At 51.4% G+C, this 16,501-nt stretch overlaps 5 protein-coding genes across 5 annotated transcripts; 2 read left to right on the top strand and 3 right to left on the bottom strand.

The window, feature by feature from the left end:
* Positions 1–691: 691 nt before the first annotated feature.
* Z520_03066 (uncharacterized protein) lies at positions 692–1,086 on the top strand (the record flags this gene model as incomplete). Its single annotated transcript, XM_016773579.1, has 2 exons — positions 692–749; positions 797–1,086. 2 exons carry the CDS (start codon positions 692–694, stop codon positions 1,084–1,086), a joined length of 348 nt encoding a protein of 115 aa, XP_016635636.1.
* A 287-nt stretch (positions 1,087–1,373) lies between these two features.
* Z520_03067 (uncharacterized protein) lies at positions 1,374–3,920 on the bottom strand (the record flags this gene model as incomplete). The annotated part of the gene is made up of 1 exon (XM_016773580.1): positions 1,374–3,920. One exon carries the CDS (start codon positions 3,918–3,920, stop codon positions 1,374–1,376), a length of 2,547 nt encoding a protein of 848 aa, XP_016635637.1.
* Positions 3,921–4,564: 644 nt separating this feature from the next.
* On the top strand, positions 4,565–5,539 carry Z520_03068 (uncharacterized protein; the record flags this gene model as incomplete). The annotated part of the gene is made up of 2 exons (XM_016773581.1): positions 4,565–4,868; positions 4,932–5,539. The coding sequence occupies 2 exons, from the start codon at positions 4,565–4,567 to the stop codon at positions 5,537–5,539; spliced, it is 912 nt and encodes a 303-aa protein (XP_016635638.1).
* Positions 5,540–6,385: 846 nt separating this feature from the next.
* Z520_03069 (uncharacterized protein) lies at positions 6,386–6,763 on the bottom strand (the record flags this gene model as incomplete). The annotated part of the gene is made up of 1 exon (XM_016773582.1): positions 6,386–6,763. The coding sequence occupies one exon, from the start codon at positions 6,761–6,763 to the stop codon at positions 6,386–6,388; it is 378 nt and encodes a 125-aa protein (XP_016635639.1).
* Positions 6,764–7,647: 884 nt separating this feature from the next.
* Z520_03070 (uncharacterized protein) lies at positions 7,648–9,471 on the bottom strand (the record flags this gene model as incomplete). The annotated part of the gene is made up of 1 exon (XM_016773583.1): positions 7,648–9,471. One exon carries the CDS (start codon positions 9,469–9,471, stop codon positions 7,648–7,650), a length of 1,824 nt encoding a protein of 607 aa, XP_016635640.1.
* Positions 9,472–16,501: the final 7,030 nt, after the last annotated feature.

Here is a 16,501-nt window from a genome sequence, read left to right on the forward strand (position 1 = left end):
TCTTTGCGGCTTTTCACGATTCCACCTGTCAATTTGCGAACTTGTATACGCGCTGACCGAGCTGAGTTAGCGCAACGGCAACACCAAGCGCGGTGACGGCGAGAGTGATTGAATCCGCCATTTCAATTGACCGGTGACTGCGATATCTCGATATGAGGCGCCTTCAGACCTGCAGAGGTAAGCGCATGAGTTAGCAGTGCAAGAAGCCAGAGGTTGGCAGACATCTTCACAGGAAGAGGCAGGGGGCGCTTCCAAAAGCTCGGTTGGGCCCTTCTACTTGCCTTATTACGTTGTCTCCGGCTGGCACTCTGCAGTGGTCAAAACAAGCATCAGCTGAAAGACGCGGCGCTGCTCAGCCCCGGAGTCAACGCTTGAGGTCAGGCCAGCCGCGGTGACTCGACTCCTAATAGGTCCAAATCAGCCACCAATGCAAGAGGTCATGAAAAATTAATAGGACGGTGAAAGGCCACAAAGCAGTGAGCTTTCCACGTATTTCATGCAAGGGAACCGATGGGGAAAGCGTGATGCAGGACTAGACTCGCGGGGCTGGGAAGCTCCTTCAGCCTCAGCTGGACCCTTTGTATGGGAAATATTAACACGCAGTTTTCCTGCGACCTCGAATTGCGAAGACAGCACTGACTGACTACCCTTTTCATTCCTGCACCCGACAGTCGAAAACGGAATTGAAGCAATGCCAAATGGATTCTTGAGTTCTCAGCGCCCTACTCGATACCAGCCGATCTATTCAGGTTCGTGGGTCGGTCCACTGTTGTAGGCGTCAGGCTGATTACTATAGGAGGGTACAATGACCCTGCATACTATGGTTCGAGCGGAGAAGCCCTTTTAGCCCTCAATCCCAGCGGGAAGGGCGCTTCCGTTGCTGCTGGTAACGATCAGGATCACGCGTATGGATATCCACCAGCACAACAGCACGAGTTTAAACGGCCGACCGACACGAAGAAGAAGGCTCTATACTTCTGTTTGTTAATCTTGACAGTGCTTGTTTGTCTGGGAGCATTGGGAGTGGTCCTTGCGCTACACTATACAAAGAAGAAGTCGACAAAAACCTCGGATTCAACTCATTAGCTTGGGCTGGCGGCGTTCGGTTCAGACTGGGAAATGTGTGAAGTGCCAGATGTCAAGAGCGTGCTTTGATATGGTGGCAGTGGATAAATGAGGGTTTCTAGTTTGTCATCAATTCCAGGCTGTGAGCTGAGGTGCTGCTATTTTGCGTGGAACAATCATTCAAGAGTCGGGTGGGAGACGAAGAAGACGAAGAAGCACCACCCCCTATTCATCTTGGGGTCGGCATATTTTGTGCCCAAAATGTTCTCGAACATGAATATAGTGTTCTGAAGAAGAACAAGCGATTCTCATGGTCGTCTTGGGACAGGATAACCCGCCTGCCCAGGCTGATTTGGCGCTCCCCCAAATCTGATGCCCATGTCTGGTGTCCAAATTCCTCCACCACCAATCGTGCCGCCCGCAACGCCAACCGGCAAGGGCGAAGTGGAGGGCATAACTCCTCCAGGAGGCGGATTCCTTGTTGGCGCCGGTGCCGTCAGTGCTTCTTGAGTCTCTGCAGGTGGCTGTTGTTGCGGACGGCTTCTCGTCTGCGGCGCTGTATTCTGACTCCTTAGTTCCCTCCTTGTCTCCTGAAGATTGAGCCTGCCCATATCTTGACCAGCAAGCTCCGCTTCAAGCTGACTGGCTTCAATCCTGCGCTCTGAGACCTGTGCTTTACAGTTGTCTCGGAAACGTGTCACATGAACAGCAAGGTCGTTGTAGAACTTTCTTCCAGTGTCCAAGTTACTAATGAGCTCTTTGTACTTGGCATAGCCTGTGTCCAGCGTCTGTAGAGCCTTTTGGCGATCCTTGGTACTGGTGTCACCCCTTCGAGCGTCCAAAAATGCTTTGTTTGCTTCGCGCAATCGAGCGATAATTTGGTCTTGTTCTTCTTGTTCAGTGACAAGAGCTTCGCGATCAGGCTCATAAGCCTGTAGGCGTGTTTCGAACAGCTTCTCGAATTGACCTGGTTCGATCTTCTGCATGGGATACTCCCGCTCCAGGCGAGCTGCTTCGGCGAGCAGAGCCGGTCCGATATCATCAGACTTGGCTTTCTCTTTCAGAGCCGCAATGCGATTCTTTCGCCGAGTCTCTAAGCGGGAGACCTCGTTCAGACATGTCCGTAATCGAGACGCGGCTTGCTCGATGGCCGGTGTCATGGTAACTTGACTGGAGGAGGGGACGAATCGTTCGAGATCGCGATTTGTACCAGTCAAAATCTTGAGGATATGCTCGTTCTCCCGGAACTTTGCTTGCACCAAGTTGTCACTTGAGGCGGCAGAGTTTAGATACGTCTGGAGCTCGTTTGAGGTCTGATACAACTTGGCTAGAGCAGTGGTAGAAGGTGGGCGCGCCCATCTGTCCGTGCCGTACTTTGCTCGAGCACGCTCATCCTCGGCTTTCTCGGCCTCGAGCAATGCAACGCCTTCCTGATAGATAGCGAGATCGTTCGTCTTTAACTTCGTCGTATCTTCCATTGATCTCTTGATTCTGTAGAGCGCGTCCTGCTGTCGAAGCTCCTCGGCCTTTGAAACCAGGCTGCCGGGCAAGCCGAGTGGCTTTTCGAGGGCCTGTAGTGACCCGGGTAAATCGAGCGATTGCAGGATTTCTCTCAGTCTAGCTGTCATAGCTTCAAGATCGACGACGATGGACTGGTTGACGAGGCGGTCGCGGCGATCGGCGTATATTGATGCTGCTTGGTGGACAGCATAAGGAACAAGTTTTTCGAATAACGGCCTGCCGAAAGGTTTTCCGTCACCCAGCAGAGAAATGCCATTGACGATATCTGCCGGTGCTTTTGCAGCGACCATATTTGTTCGGTCCAGAAGCTTGAGCTCTGATTTGGGCGTAGTTGTTTGCAGGTAGATCAGATCATTGTCCTTTTCGGCCCTCTTCAGCTCTTCAGTGACCTTGGACTTGAGACCATTGAGATCCCCGGTCACCGTAGCATTGATGTATCGGGCTTCTTGAAGACCCTCGTTGACGCAGGTGAGACTATCCTTGAGCCTGGCAATCTCCTCCCCATATTGCTTGTTTTGCAGACAATATCGAGATTGTCGAAACTGAGCGGCGGCAGCGAAATGGTGATGTTTCGCTTGGAAATGATGTATCCACTCCGCGCTCACGGCCCTGGACTGGCGTGCGGCATCCGCCGCAAAGATGTAGTAGTCGGAGACCTTCGCTGCGAGCTTCGCTACCGTGCCGTCCGACATGGTCTTCTTGATTGCAATCTGCCAAAAGGATTCTTGCCCTTGTGCCAAACACAGTTGCTGCAAGCTGTCCAAAGTTATATCATCCATGTCTTCCGGTGGCGTCGAGCGCATATCAGGAAGGATATCTGTCCGTATGAAGGAAAAGGTCCCGGCGGCTGCGATACTATATTCGGCGGCAGATTTGAGCCCATCGATCGACGTCCGGTTCGTGGCATACGCAAGTTGTGAATATAGGGCCGCAAGATTGAAGAGTATATTCGCTAGCTCGAATCGTAGGTTGTTCTGTAGTACGGGCTTGTCTCGATCGTAGCCTATCGCGGGGTACCAGGGGAAATCGACGCCAACATCAATGGGAAATTTCCCACCCAGATACCGCAGCTGAGCGGCATATATCTGTAAGCGTTTGATACCGCTGACATGAGGCTCGCGGACGTTTATGGCATCGTTTCGTAGGCGGTCAATGTCTCGCAGGTCATCTGCGAACATATCCGGAGACTGATCATATTTCGTGGAGATGTACTGCTTGATGGCGGAGGATAGATCCACAGAGTGAGTCCGACGGAAGGGGATTTCGAGGAGATTCCTGTGGTCTGTCAGTAATATGTCAACGGTCTCGAGCATGTGCGAGACGTACGAAGCCATGCTGTTGTGATTGTGCAGACGGCAGAAACTGCGGCTGCGAATCCAGCGTGTAAAGCCAGCCTTGTTTTTGATCAAGGCTGCGTGACGTCAGCCTCGGCAAGGCTGAGCCTCGCGAGAGACGAGACACAGGATGAGTGCTTCGCAGCCTTGCTCATCTTCCCACCTTCAACCCAGCTCCTAAGGCCCAGTGAACTCCTCCATCGGAGACTGACACTCTTCCCCGAGTACCAGCACTGTTGGCGAACGTCGAGACTCCCACTCAAACTCAATACGAGGTACGAGACACTGTGCTGATCTAGTTATATATGAAAGATCCAATCGCAGGGCGTGCGGACTTCTCCATGAACCCATCCATCAGTGCCCCTCGCTCGCTCCAATGAGACGTCTATCATTTTGCCATCGGGGTCCCTTCACGCCCTTTAACCACATTATCTTCTACCAAGCATTTCTCTCCCACTCGTATCTCGTGTACTTCAACTCAAATATCAAGTCCTCAAGAAAACAGCTTGCCCCTCAGAGTGTATCCAGACTTTTCACTTCTGCAAAGTTGAGCCTCCTCTCCATTTCATCGCTTCTCCCATTGTCTGTCTTTCTGTGTTCTAGCCTCGCCGTCTTCTGCTCGACCCAGATCCTTGATCAAAACCATGGCCCCTTCTGCGATCAGCGACCTCCTCCCCTCCGGGCCCCTGGCCTCAAAGTCCATCACTCCTGGCAAGGAGGAACATGTGCACGGCATGGAAGACAAGTCGCCCCTTGCGGCCATTTCCCACGGCGACGTGATGTTGCCCGGCGTCCCCAAGTTCGACAACTTTGCCGCCCAACGCCAATGGCAACTTGAGCACATGGCCGCAGCTTTCCGCCACTGGGCACGAGAGGGATTTGTTGAGGGTATCTCAGGACATATCAGTGTGAGAGATCCGGAGAACCACGAAGTCTTCTGGACGAATCGTACGTCAAACGTCCCTTTTCTGGAGAGAATACAACAACCGTAAACTAACCCCGGAGGAACAGCGCTGGGTGTGCACTTCGGCCTTCTCAAAGCCAGCGACATGATCGCGGTGAACCTGGATGGCAAGGTCGTGGGAGGCAACATCACGCGGCCGCCCAACGCCGCCGGCTTCCTGATCCACAGCGAAGTCCACAAGGCCCGCCCGGACGTCGTCGCCATCTGCCATGCTCATACCGTCTACGGTAAAGCCTGGTCCGTCTTCGGCCGGCCCCTGGAGATGCTGACGCAGGACTCCTGTAAATTCTATAACGCCCACTCGGTCTACAACTCCTTTGGCGGCGTCGTGCTCGCGAGCGAAGAAGGCGCCCAGATCGCAAAGGCCCTGGGACCGACCAACAAAGCGTGCATCTTGCGGAACCACGGCCTGTTGACTGTGGGAAAGACCGTGGATGAAGCCGCTTTCCTCTTCCTCAGCATGGAACATGCCTGCCAGGGCCAGCTGCTGGCCGAGGCCGCGAGCCAAGGCGGTAACTTGCCCAAAGTTCTCATCTCCGAGGAAGAGGCCGCGTACACGAAGAAGATGGAAAGCGACGAACAGACCTGCTATGCCGAGTTCCAGGTCTACGTTGATTGGGAGGATTATCACAGCAAAGGCGAGTTTCGGAAATAGATGGCCAGTAGCATCGAGACGATGACTAGAGAAGAGGCCCAAATCCGTTGAGCTGGCAGTGATTGTAGTGATAGAGTCATCAGGCCGATATATTGTTACAAAGCAACGAAGCGTCCGGAGATGTAGGTGCATTCCTCTCATTAAAATTATTCGCATGTAAGATGCGCATAAGTGGCTCGGAGAGAATCCCCAAGCCGAAACCCGAAGCTCCAACGAACCTGCCAAAAAGCATGATGTGACGATCGCTTTGGAAGTTGAGAAGAGTCACCGCCCTTTGAGAAACACAGCAAGATGTTCCGCGGGTTACAAGACCACGGGTGCTATATGAAGAGCCCGATTCGTGCGCAGGGTGTTCTGGGCATTGGTGATATGACAAGGTGCTCGCCAAAGACTGCTCCTCATGCACAGGCCGGTCGTGTTTGCGAGCAACCAGGGCCTTTTCCAAGCAGGTTGAAACGACAAGCAGTCTCTGGTTGTCCCTTCTCGCATCGCTTCTCAATAATTGTCTCAGCCAAGATAGATGTTGACTGCGGGGTCCCTAACGGAAAGAGTTCGGGTATCAATAATGCGGGTTGATATTGGAGTTTCTTTCTTTTCTCATGATAATGAGGTGATGACTGTCAATAGCAACTGTGGGTCTCAGAGACCGAGGTTGCTGAAACTGTAGACATGTCAACGTGGGTATGGATTTCGGATCGTCTGGAGGTAGTGGCCTTTTTGAGAGTGAGAGAGAGCCATGTCCGTTTCGCAGCGGTGCTGAGAAGTGATTCTTTCAGGAAATCATGGCTCTCGGTACGAAATGTTGCCCCCAAATGAACCCGAGCCAATTACTCCATCGACCTTTACTCAAATTTCGTCACGATCTCGATATTGCTCTTGCTGCTGCTGATCCTCGTGTCCTTCGTCTTGGCGTTGCTGCTGTTGAAACTCATCGGTCTGTTCGCGCTGTTCTTCTTGACCCCACTCATTCCAGGTCCAGGTAATAGCACAACCAACCAGAATCCACCTTGAGAGGAAACTCCAGAGAGCCGCTCGCCATAGCAATGCTCTCTGCCACACTGGCCGCTTCCAGATGCCAGCACTTGTCAAGATAGTGGCGATGAGAAGAAACGGACCGACTTCGCACGACAGCAGGAGGGCTCTCTGCAAATTGGGATAGGCTCTCCCGAATGCTGTGGTCCTGGCACTGTCACTACCACCGGTTCTTCTTCGCCGGGGTGGCATGTCGAGTTATTTGTGGTTGCGGGGAGAGACGTGGCGACGTGTCGTGGTATTGATGCAGGTAGCGATGGACAATCGTCGTAGGCAGCGAGGACAGCAAGTGTGTGCCGAAATCTTGTCCGAATAAGAGAAGCACTGCCGCTGAGCAGTTCGCCAATTCTCTGAGTTTATCTACTGGCAGTCATAAGACATGTAATTTGGTGCTCATGGAACGGTGACAATTCAAGCTCAAACGTGAAGTAACGAGTCAATCCCAAAGCTGGCCTTCACGTCTTTGATTTGTTTGAGGCTATGCAATCCTCTCTGAGGACCGAGAGCCAGTCGTTCAGAGTGTCGTGGTATGATGAGGCTATCCGGCTTGTACGATCATTGTTGGTCTCTCAAGGTCGAACCGGGGAACACAAAGGATTTGGCATCGAGTATAGCAGGATTGGCTAAAAGACTTTAGGAGTTTATTGAAATTTGAGACGATTGTATTTGAGGAAAGAGAAGTGACTCGTAACTCGCAGACGGCTGGGTGATATGATGGAAACACATGCAGGCACACGATCAACATGTTCAGATGGGCGTGATGTAGGTTCGCTCATCAGATGTTTGCAGGGTTTGCAACGTTTGCGCTGTTTGCGCTGTTTGCGCTGTTTGCGCCATTTTCTGTGTTTGTGGGCATCGCCTAGCTTTGCCTCCACAAGTTCCTCGGCCAACCAGCTTTCACTCACTTACATTATCAACCATGGAAGTACACCGAGCGATACCTAGTACCAAATGTATTCTTGTTCATTTTTCAATAGGAGGATTCAGTGATCAAAAGGGATATCCAGCAAAGTCAAAATCTATACGGCACAGAATTAGCCAAACGAAAGAAAAAGGAACTAGCTCCTCTGCTTCCATCACCACCCGAACCCTTCCTCAACGAAATCCACATTCACGCCAATGTCAAGCATCGCCCGGGATGCACGCCTGACTTCGTCTGCTAACCCTCCTCCAGCGCAGACACTCACTCCCATACAGCCGACTTTCTGTTTGGCTTCTCCCGCAATGATGGCTTCCACATCCGGTCTCCCTCGAGCCATCTGAACGTGCTCGCTGGGACTTCGGATAGCCTGACTGAGGCTGACTCTTGTAACATACAGCAGAACTTTGAGCACCTCTCTCCGTCCCTCGATGGAAAGGATCTCATGCATCCAAGGTCGGATCCAGTCTAGACATTCTGTGTTCGGTATGACCCACACAAGTGTGACTCTCTTCGCTGCGACCGTACCGTGGCTATATCCTTCAACAAGCTCTTTGACATATCCGAGTTGATGCGTAATGCCCACACCGCTGGCAAAGAGGACCACCGTCCCATAGCTTGACATGCTGCGCTCGGTTCCGTAAGGTCCTTCGATCAAAGCATTGAGCTCCAGACCAGCCCCTGCTGTCATTGCCCGATGCCAGAGTTTGTTCGTCATGCCGGTCTCCTTTTTGACAATCAAGGACATTGTTTCCTCTCCACGTTTCTCGATATCCTTTGGGGATATGTGAATTATAGGTCTCTTTTCGCTGTAATTTGATCTGAGTGAAGATGATCTGCTCAGAGGGTCTTCGATCCCGGACCATGCAACAGAAAAGGGGTGCGCAGTCCATAGCCCGATGGAAGGAATTGTCAAGTACAGCGACTGCCCAGGGCGATAGGTCCAAGGCCTTGGGCTCGTGAGCGTGATTTTGACCACGCCACCGTTGAGCGGATCAATCTTGACTTTGGTGCCACCTGTTCCAACACTTCTGTAGATCAATGTCGCAAGTCTCAGAGATCTTGCCGTGGCCCAAATTATGGCGGCCCCGAGCAATAAGCCCCTTTGAGGTACACCTTCAAGGTGCCTCCAGAGGAACACGAGTACCAGCACCACAAGGACGATATGTAGGTGAAGAAAGAACTCGTATGCCAGGTTCCTAATCATCTTTGGACTTGACAACAAGATGAGTACGAGGCTGATGGCGGCAGTTAAGCCACTGTAGATGAAAGGACTCTCCAATGATGTCTTCACTGCCGCCCACCCACTTGACTGCACTTTTGCAATGAGCCAGCACAGAACATGAGTGATGACTTCGCAGATAGCGAGGCGACCAAACCAGCGGTGCATCAGATTGAAAGTATCGTAAGAGATGTCCAGCATCGAAATCAACGGATTCTTCACCGTGGCCATGACCATTATCGGGATGAAATTGGTCACCGCAAGGGTCCCAGTTCGGTTTCTGAGGATAGGCAAGAGCTTTTGTTCAGATTTCGACCATGGGATGTCCCAGGTGCAGAGGAAGACATTCGTAATGACAACTGAAAGAATGAATATAGATTGCAATCGTGTTGGAACAGTTCCCAAAGTGACACGTCGAGAAAATCTGATCTCTCGTGCTCGCCGATAGAAGAGGATTGGTGCGTACAGCATCTTGCTTTTGACTAGACTGAGAGCAGGCGACGAGCTGGAAAAGTATCGAAGAGCGCCTGCGCCGGACATGGAAGCCAAATGTCGAATGTGTGCATTGAGCCGTAGAGTCACTGAATAGGCGAAAAGCAAGGCGACGACACCCAGTAATGCCCCGAGGTAGGAATGGGCGATGGTCCTGTTGAGTCCCTCGAGATGGACTTGTGCTGCATCCTCTTGGTAGTATGAGTTCCCGCCAGTGGTTGAGTTGCCTGTCGTAGAAGCCTGCGCGGCCACAAAGATGGTTGCCATCGCCAAGGGGGGAAAAAGAAACATTCTTCTAGAAAGCGGCAACAATCTCAGTAGTTAAATCGAAAGAATACAGGACAAGCCCAGCTCGTCAGGCAAACAGGTGGACGACACTTGTCCTGGATCACCGAGAAAGCAACGTATACCGGACAAGCATCGAAAAGGTGATATGGAAATCGTCAATGATCGAATGATGAGGAAAACGAAAATGCCGAGGGTCAGCTGCTGACCCGTGTGGTAGTCACTTTGATATTAAAATCACCCGAGATCTCAAGATTTAGCGAAATGACGAATCCAATGGCCTGGGCAGATGAGTGGCTATGGCTTGCATGGGGTAGCGACCTGGTCTGAAACGAAGCTTTCTTTCTCGTGGGGAGACTGGTGAGCCTCGTTTATCTATATCAGGGCCATGGCTCGAACAGCGTCCACGCAATCTAAATCAGCATCCGAGGCCATAGCTTGCCACTATTAATATTGAAGGAATGTCCGGCGTTGTACAACGACAAGGGCAAGAGAATCGAGTGGCAATCATGGTATGGCATAAGGGGCAGCAAAAGGTGACATGGCGAAGGAGAGATAATCCATGAATCCCGCCAGCAGAATTCCATGGAAGGCGCTGATATGGCATGCGCTAAAAATCCTCAATTACCTCAAAGTAAGAATGTGGAGCAAGGCTCGGAGAGCTCGCAGATGAATGCAAGTGTTATTACCTAGAGGTGATTTCTCTGTTGAGGAGAAAAGGGAGACAAGAGAGGGACGAGGTGGTCGACAGAAGGATGCGGGCGGGTGCCTGCCAAGCCACCAAGGCGCTTTTCCTATTGGTGGATCTGGGTCGGACCAATCTCAGGCGACCGGCATGCCCAGCCACGAAAGCAATCGGGCCAATCGCCCCCGGCCGGCCGCTCTCCTGCTCGCCGGATCCTGAAACAGTAGTTCCGCCGAGTGCCCGCTATCATCCTAGTCTGTATCAGCCTTGGCCGTTTTCTATTTCCGTGTTATCTGTCGTGGCCCTGCCTTTCCTCGGGCACAGATCTTGAGGATCGTCAACGACCCTCTTCAGGTCGCCATCTACGGACCTCCGGCACAATGATGAATCACTGTTATCATGCATCAGGACATTCCAGACACGGACAAGGAACACCTTACCAATGGACGCGGTGCCACTGCAAAATGCGCTGCGGTGCCATGGTGACGAATGCTCGTTCTCTGCAAGGGGCCGTGGAACATCATCACCCTTGGGCACACAATGGGCCACAGTTATGTCACCCATACCACCTGATTCAAGAACTCGCTCGCCTGCTATTGTGACAAGCTTGATTCGTCTTTGGATACTTCCTCGAGATGGTGATCCTTTCGAGCATCGGTTCGGGACATGTGCTTGCCGGCTAATACTGCAGGGTTGAGTGCGATGGCCTTTTAGGAAGCATTCCGCGCCTTACTTTTCCGTACACTCGATCCACATGTTCCTTAACGCCATCACACAGACGCCTCTACTTGAACTTGGTTCCAGTCTTTGGCAAGTTATCGGTAGCTGAGGGCCTGTAGGTTGGTTGACGGTGGCGAAGGGTACGATTCTGGGGTTTGCTCGGCGATTGAGCCACTCGTTGTCCCTCCTGGAGTGACACGCAATGATCTCCTCACATGGCTTCTCCATGTCCAGCCTGGTTGCAGGAGTCTTCGCGATCTATTCCTCTGCAGTTCCAACCCAGCAATATCCGATGCTGAATTGGGTTTCGTGACCCACCCTGATGCTTTTTATATGTTTTCCTGTCTCGTCGTGACAAAATGAGGCCCATGATAAGGTAGTCGATTCCTCAAGACGCTCGGCAGCGCATTCCATGCAACCACTGGCAATGAGTTGAGGAAACAAGACGCATAGTTTCTGCGACCTATGGTATTGTATGGACAACTTATTGCTCCACATCCATCCAGGCTCGCCCAAGTGCTGGGATAGTCTCCTCTAATCCTTCGTGGATTGTGCGCTCAGAAAATACTGCGCATGAAATGAATCCAAAACTCCGTAGTATATTGGCTTTCACTCTTGAATGGCGGGCAGCAGACGGCGTAATTCTCCGAGGGAAGATTTGAGCAACAACTGGGAAGCAATTATTGGAATTCTGATAGTTGCCATGCTCGCGCAAGGTCAACCTGGATTTGAGCCGTCCTTGAAATCCGTTCAACCATGTTTGCAAGTGTTCCAACCTCAGCGTCGCTTGTTAGTGTGAGAATTAGATGGAAGGTCATTCCGAGTCGCTTTCTCGCCTTTTCGATATCATCAACCAGAGCTGATTCATTGCCGGTGTCTTTTTGCACCCTGCGGAGTGTGGTACTGGTCCATTCGGGCATAACATACTGGGTTAGGAAAGACCACCTTCGACAAGGAAACAGACATGTGGACCGGCTGCACATTCACAATCATCGCAGGAAATGGTAGAAGCTGCCGCATGTCTCCTTCTGATCCAGCGGAAAATCATGCGAAGAAGGTTTTGTCTTGTCCGCAGAGCATACACAACCATCTCATGTTGAAACGACAATTCCACGAAGTTGACACCTCGGGTGGACCGTGTGGAAATGGAACTAGAGTACCTATTCCTGGAAGGTCGTTAAGCCCGGCGTCTGGGTTATTGAAAGTGAAGGAGCCCTTAATTAGAGGGCGCAAAGGAAGCCATGATAGGAGCGAAGGAAAGGCTCTTTGGCGGTATTGTGCCACTCTCGATCAGGCGTGTAATCATTAATCCACATATGCGTATTGAAGCTCATGGTTGCAAAAGAGACCCTGAGCCCTTGAGATTGTGCGTTCATAACATCATATTGACCTTCGTATGAATCATATCTGTAGTTTGTTCGCATCACCATACTTCGGCTGCTCGACAGTAGCCCGCGATAGATTGAGCCAAAAGAAGTGCATGAGGGACTATACTCCTCGACAGTCTCTCTCTGTCTCTGAACTCAAATAATCCCAATAAGTATGGTGCTCTTGGCCGGAAGTTGCAACCAGGAATGCTGGAATGATAGTCCAACATTCCGAGTGTTTAAGTCGTAATCTTTGTCGAAGTGGGCCGTATGAGCAAGTCCAATAATGCGATCCTTCATGAGTATCTGATGCCGATTCGTGCATAGTAATTGTCTCATCGTTATCTCCATCTCGTGGAATAATCCTGTCTGTGGCACTTGCGATGTGCGGAATGGAATTGATGACGCGCTTTTGTGGAGCGTTAATGCTCTCGATCAAGACTTCCGCTGTCGCATGGGCAGTGGAGTCCGCGATGGCACCCCCGTCCTTCTAACGGACTCTATATCTCTTCTGTAACCTCCAGCCAATTTTAGAAACGACTGGCGCTAGCCACGTGGGATGCTTTGTTCGGCCTCTAGCTTGTTTCTCCAATATTGGTCTCTCTCTGATGCACTCAGGAAGGATTTGTGCTGTTTCTAGCCTGGCCACGAAATGGTCTAGTTGCAAAACGTTCTGTGGCATTTGAACCTGGTCGAGGGAGCAGGAGCCAGACACGGGGAATTGCCGTCCTTGGAAGAGTTGCGGCGGCATTGTTTTGACAGGCGTCTGTTCAGAGAGCGTGCAAGGCACATCAAGACACGTGTTTGATTACAACAAATCTATGATGGCACCGCACCAGGGATTGATCGGGTGGACTTCTTAGAGGCCATGAGCAAGCTGATTAGGGGATTGTAGAAATATGGTCGACACCCTCACACCGGGACAACAGTTCTTATGTAGCACACTCGATGCCTTCGTGACCGGTGGCATAGCTTTTTCACTACAATGAGTTTCTTTGCTTGGACATCGGCTCTGGGCTCTGGGCTCTGGTATCGTTGACTCAAGGCCGCGCAAATGGCTGGCCCTCTTTGATGGACGATGACTATGAGGCCGCTTTAATGAGCGGCTGAGGAGCTATACCTGGACTGTGTATCTAGGTAGGTATTGTGGTTTACTATGACAAAAGCGGAACATGCTCCGGCATGGATTTGGCATCTTATCATTAATTTCTGTCTTGTGGGACGCTGCTTTCATAATCTCGATTGAGTTACGGAGTATCATTCTTGCAGCCTGCTCTTCTCGGATGCTTGATACCTACCTAGGTACCTAGCTAGGTATGGAGCAAACAGATCCACCATACAAGGCTGCTTCTCATGACGTCAATTCCATCACCACCACCGAATGGCAACTGCGTCCACAGCACATCATCGGCGAAACGGTCCCCTAATAGTATCTCGTACTCGCATCGCTATTCTTCCCACTATGCTTGCGTAACGCCCTTGATCGGTACTGCCAGAACAGTGGATCAGCGCCGTATTCGCTATAAGATACCCTCGTATATCCACAGTGGACCCTTTTCCTTCCTCCCTTTCCGCCCCTCCTCCACCGCCGGAGCCACGGTGCTTTTTCACCTTCCGCACGCCGTCCCCTTCTTGCGTCCTTACTGGTACGGAGAAGACACTTGCTGTGATATCGCCGAGCCGAGTTTGGGGCGCGGGAGGCCAAAGACGAGTCCCATCCCTATTGTCAGATACGAGTGAAAATCAATCTGCCACGGCTACGAGTACACCGTTGGTTCAATTACCTCAAGATCTCGTTTCTGTTCGCTGCACATTACCATCCCTAGTGATAGAGACAGCACCCGGGAATACGAAAGTCGAGTGCGTACATCCTTCGCCTTACTGATTTCGGCTGCTATCTGGATCATGGGAAAGAAATGGGCGTTTTTGTTTTTGACACGCACGAGGTCTTTGGCAATGGGCTTGCTCAAACCCGAACCCAGCGCCGGATTTATGCGGCTCAGATCTCGCCTACCATTGTTTAACCCCTGCCGGCCAGGGTTCTCGTGTTAGAATATGCGTACCACTTGTGGTATCTCCCCTTCCGTGTATTTGGCACCTTTTTGGCTTGGCATTGGCTTGGCACTATACAACCGGGTAGGTTCAACATTTAGATGTTATTCCACAGCAGATTTCTATGTAGATTTTCATGATATCTATGGAAACAACCCCTCTTTATACAGAGATTCACGTCGCAGGCATTGCAGCCAAATTGCGTGTTCTTTGAGCGCTTGGATATAGCACTGGCGCGCGATCCGTTAGTTATCTCAGCCAAGGCTGGCCTAGGAGCGTTCTGGCGGCGACGGCGACGTTGTTGGCGATCTGTGCCAACCTCGCTGGCGCCCTGTTGGCAGTCCTCTGGGTGGCTACTGCCCCAGGCACATCGCCGCCGCCTAGGACGCCTCTCTGCTATATGCAAAGAGCCTTTCATGAGCAATAAATCGATCAATTGGCGATTGAATTCCTCGCGCAAATGGGTGCTTTTACGGCGATCTAGTGGCTGCCTAGCACGCCAGAGAACGAAGCTGTTGACTAGGCAAACGTCGAATAGCCACCAGGCAAGTGGGCGCCAGTTGCGCCTCTCAAACGGTAGGTGGGAGGTGAAGTTCGATCGGATCTGGTTGGCGTTATCGACGGCATTCATGCCATGGTTATAGGCGTCAATTGCAAGTGGTATAGGCAGTGCTTTGATCCAGCTATCGCCGAAGACTGGAAGGGCAATCCTAGCATTTGTTGAGGCATCTCCTGGCCGCCGTCGATCGCGGATAACAAAGTCGCCAACCTTGTCAAGCGAGAACGAGGTCGTGATGCCTAGGACGATGTTGTTATCCTGCCAGGCAAAGCACAGGACGTTATCCTTGACAATGGCCCTATAGCCGCCGTATATAAGCGCCTGGTTGATGTCCTTGAGCGCGATCAACTTCTCAGGTAGGCCCTTTGAGTTTTTGCGTGTTGTGCCCATCACGCCGATACCGAGGGCCAGGAGCGTTTGAGCAACGTTAAGATTGAGGAACAGGTTGTCCAGGAATGCCAGGCAATTTCTATGAGGCCAATGGTCTTTGAGTCGCTTCAGCAGTACGATTGGTACTTGGAAGGTCTCGGATAGCATAATAGGCGCTCCATTGGCATCGCGCGCAAACGAGATAGGCCTTCTGCGATTGCAGCCCTCTGCGCCTTCTATAGGGCTGTGTAAGAGCCAATCGAGATAATAGCCGCCAACACAGCCTAGGCACCACAGCTTGTAGCCCTGTTTGATAGGCTTGCCTTTCTGCTTCAAGGTGTGCTTTGAACGGCCTGAAAACGCAGCCATTGCCTCGTCGACAGAGACCCAGGAAGAAGGCACAATTGCGGCCTGGCAATTGGCACGAATGATGCTGTAGACAGGCTCAAGCCTTGAGCGTAAAAAGCCCTGAGATCTCAGCGTTATATCCTCGTTTTGCGGTAGTTGTGTGGTGTTGATATTGAAGGTCAAAAATCGATGGATTTGTTCCCACCGTTCCTGCGACATAAATCGCCGCAAGCGATCCCATTGATGGTCCCTTCTCTTGCCAGTATAATTCGCAATATAAAACAGAATCCCTAGCCAACAGAGAAGCTCTCCGGAGCTCAATTGGCGCCATGGTCGTACTCGATGTTGGTGGGGACCCATCGAATTTGCGGCCCTTGCATTCGTCGCGTTTACGATCGCCACAACGCTCGCTTGGCCGAGGAATTTCATGAATAGAGAGAATGGATCATTCTCTATCCAGCGAATAATAAAAGGCACGAATTGGACTTGAATTGGTGGAGAATAATTAGGTGTTGGTTGGTCGATTAGGTCTTTAACTTCCCGCGGTGGAGGCTGTTCTGCAGGACGCGTTGTAGGTGGATCTGGAGCCGTTTTTTTGCTTTTTTTGGCTGTAGATGTTCTTCAGGTACGTTTATATCATCGAAGAATCGTTTTGGCTGTATTTGCCTAGTAGATCGCCTTAAATCGGCCATGGTTGTATGGTAGATGCATTGAGTTGCAAAGGTAAACAAACGAGGTAAACAAGTGCCAAGCCAGTGCCAAGACAAAAGGTGCCAAATACACGGAAGGGGAGATAGCATGTCGATCCTCGCTGGGGGCGTGGCTACTGGCTGGCTGGCTGGCTTGCTGTTTGTATCCCTCTCCTCATGAGTAGAGCATGTGCGCTTTCTCTCGGTTGTATAATATCCCTCT

This window comes from Fonsecaea multimorphosa (genome assembly GCF_000836435.1).
Source record: "Fonsecaea multimorphosa CBS 102226 unplaced genomic scaffold supercont1.4, whole genome shotgun sequence".
Lineage (NCBI taxonomy): Eukaryota > Fungi > Ascomycota > Eurotiomycetes > Chaetothyriales > Herpotrichiellaceae > Fonsecaea > Fonsecaea multimorphosa.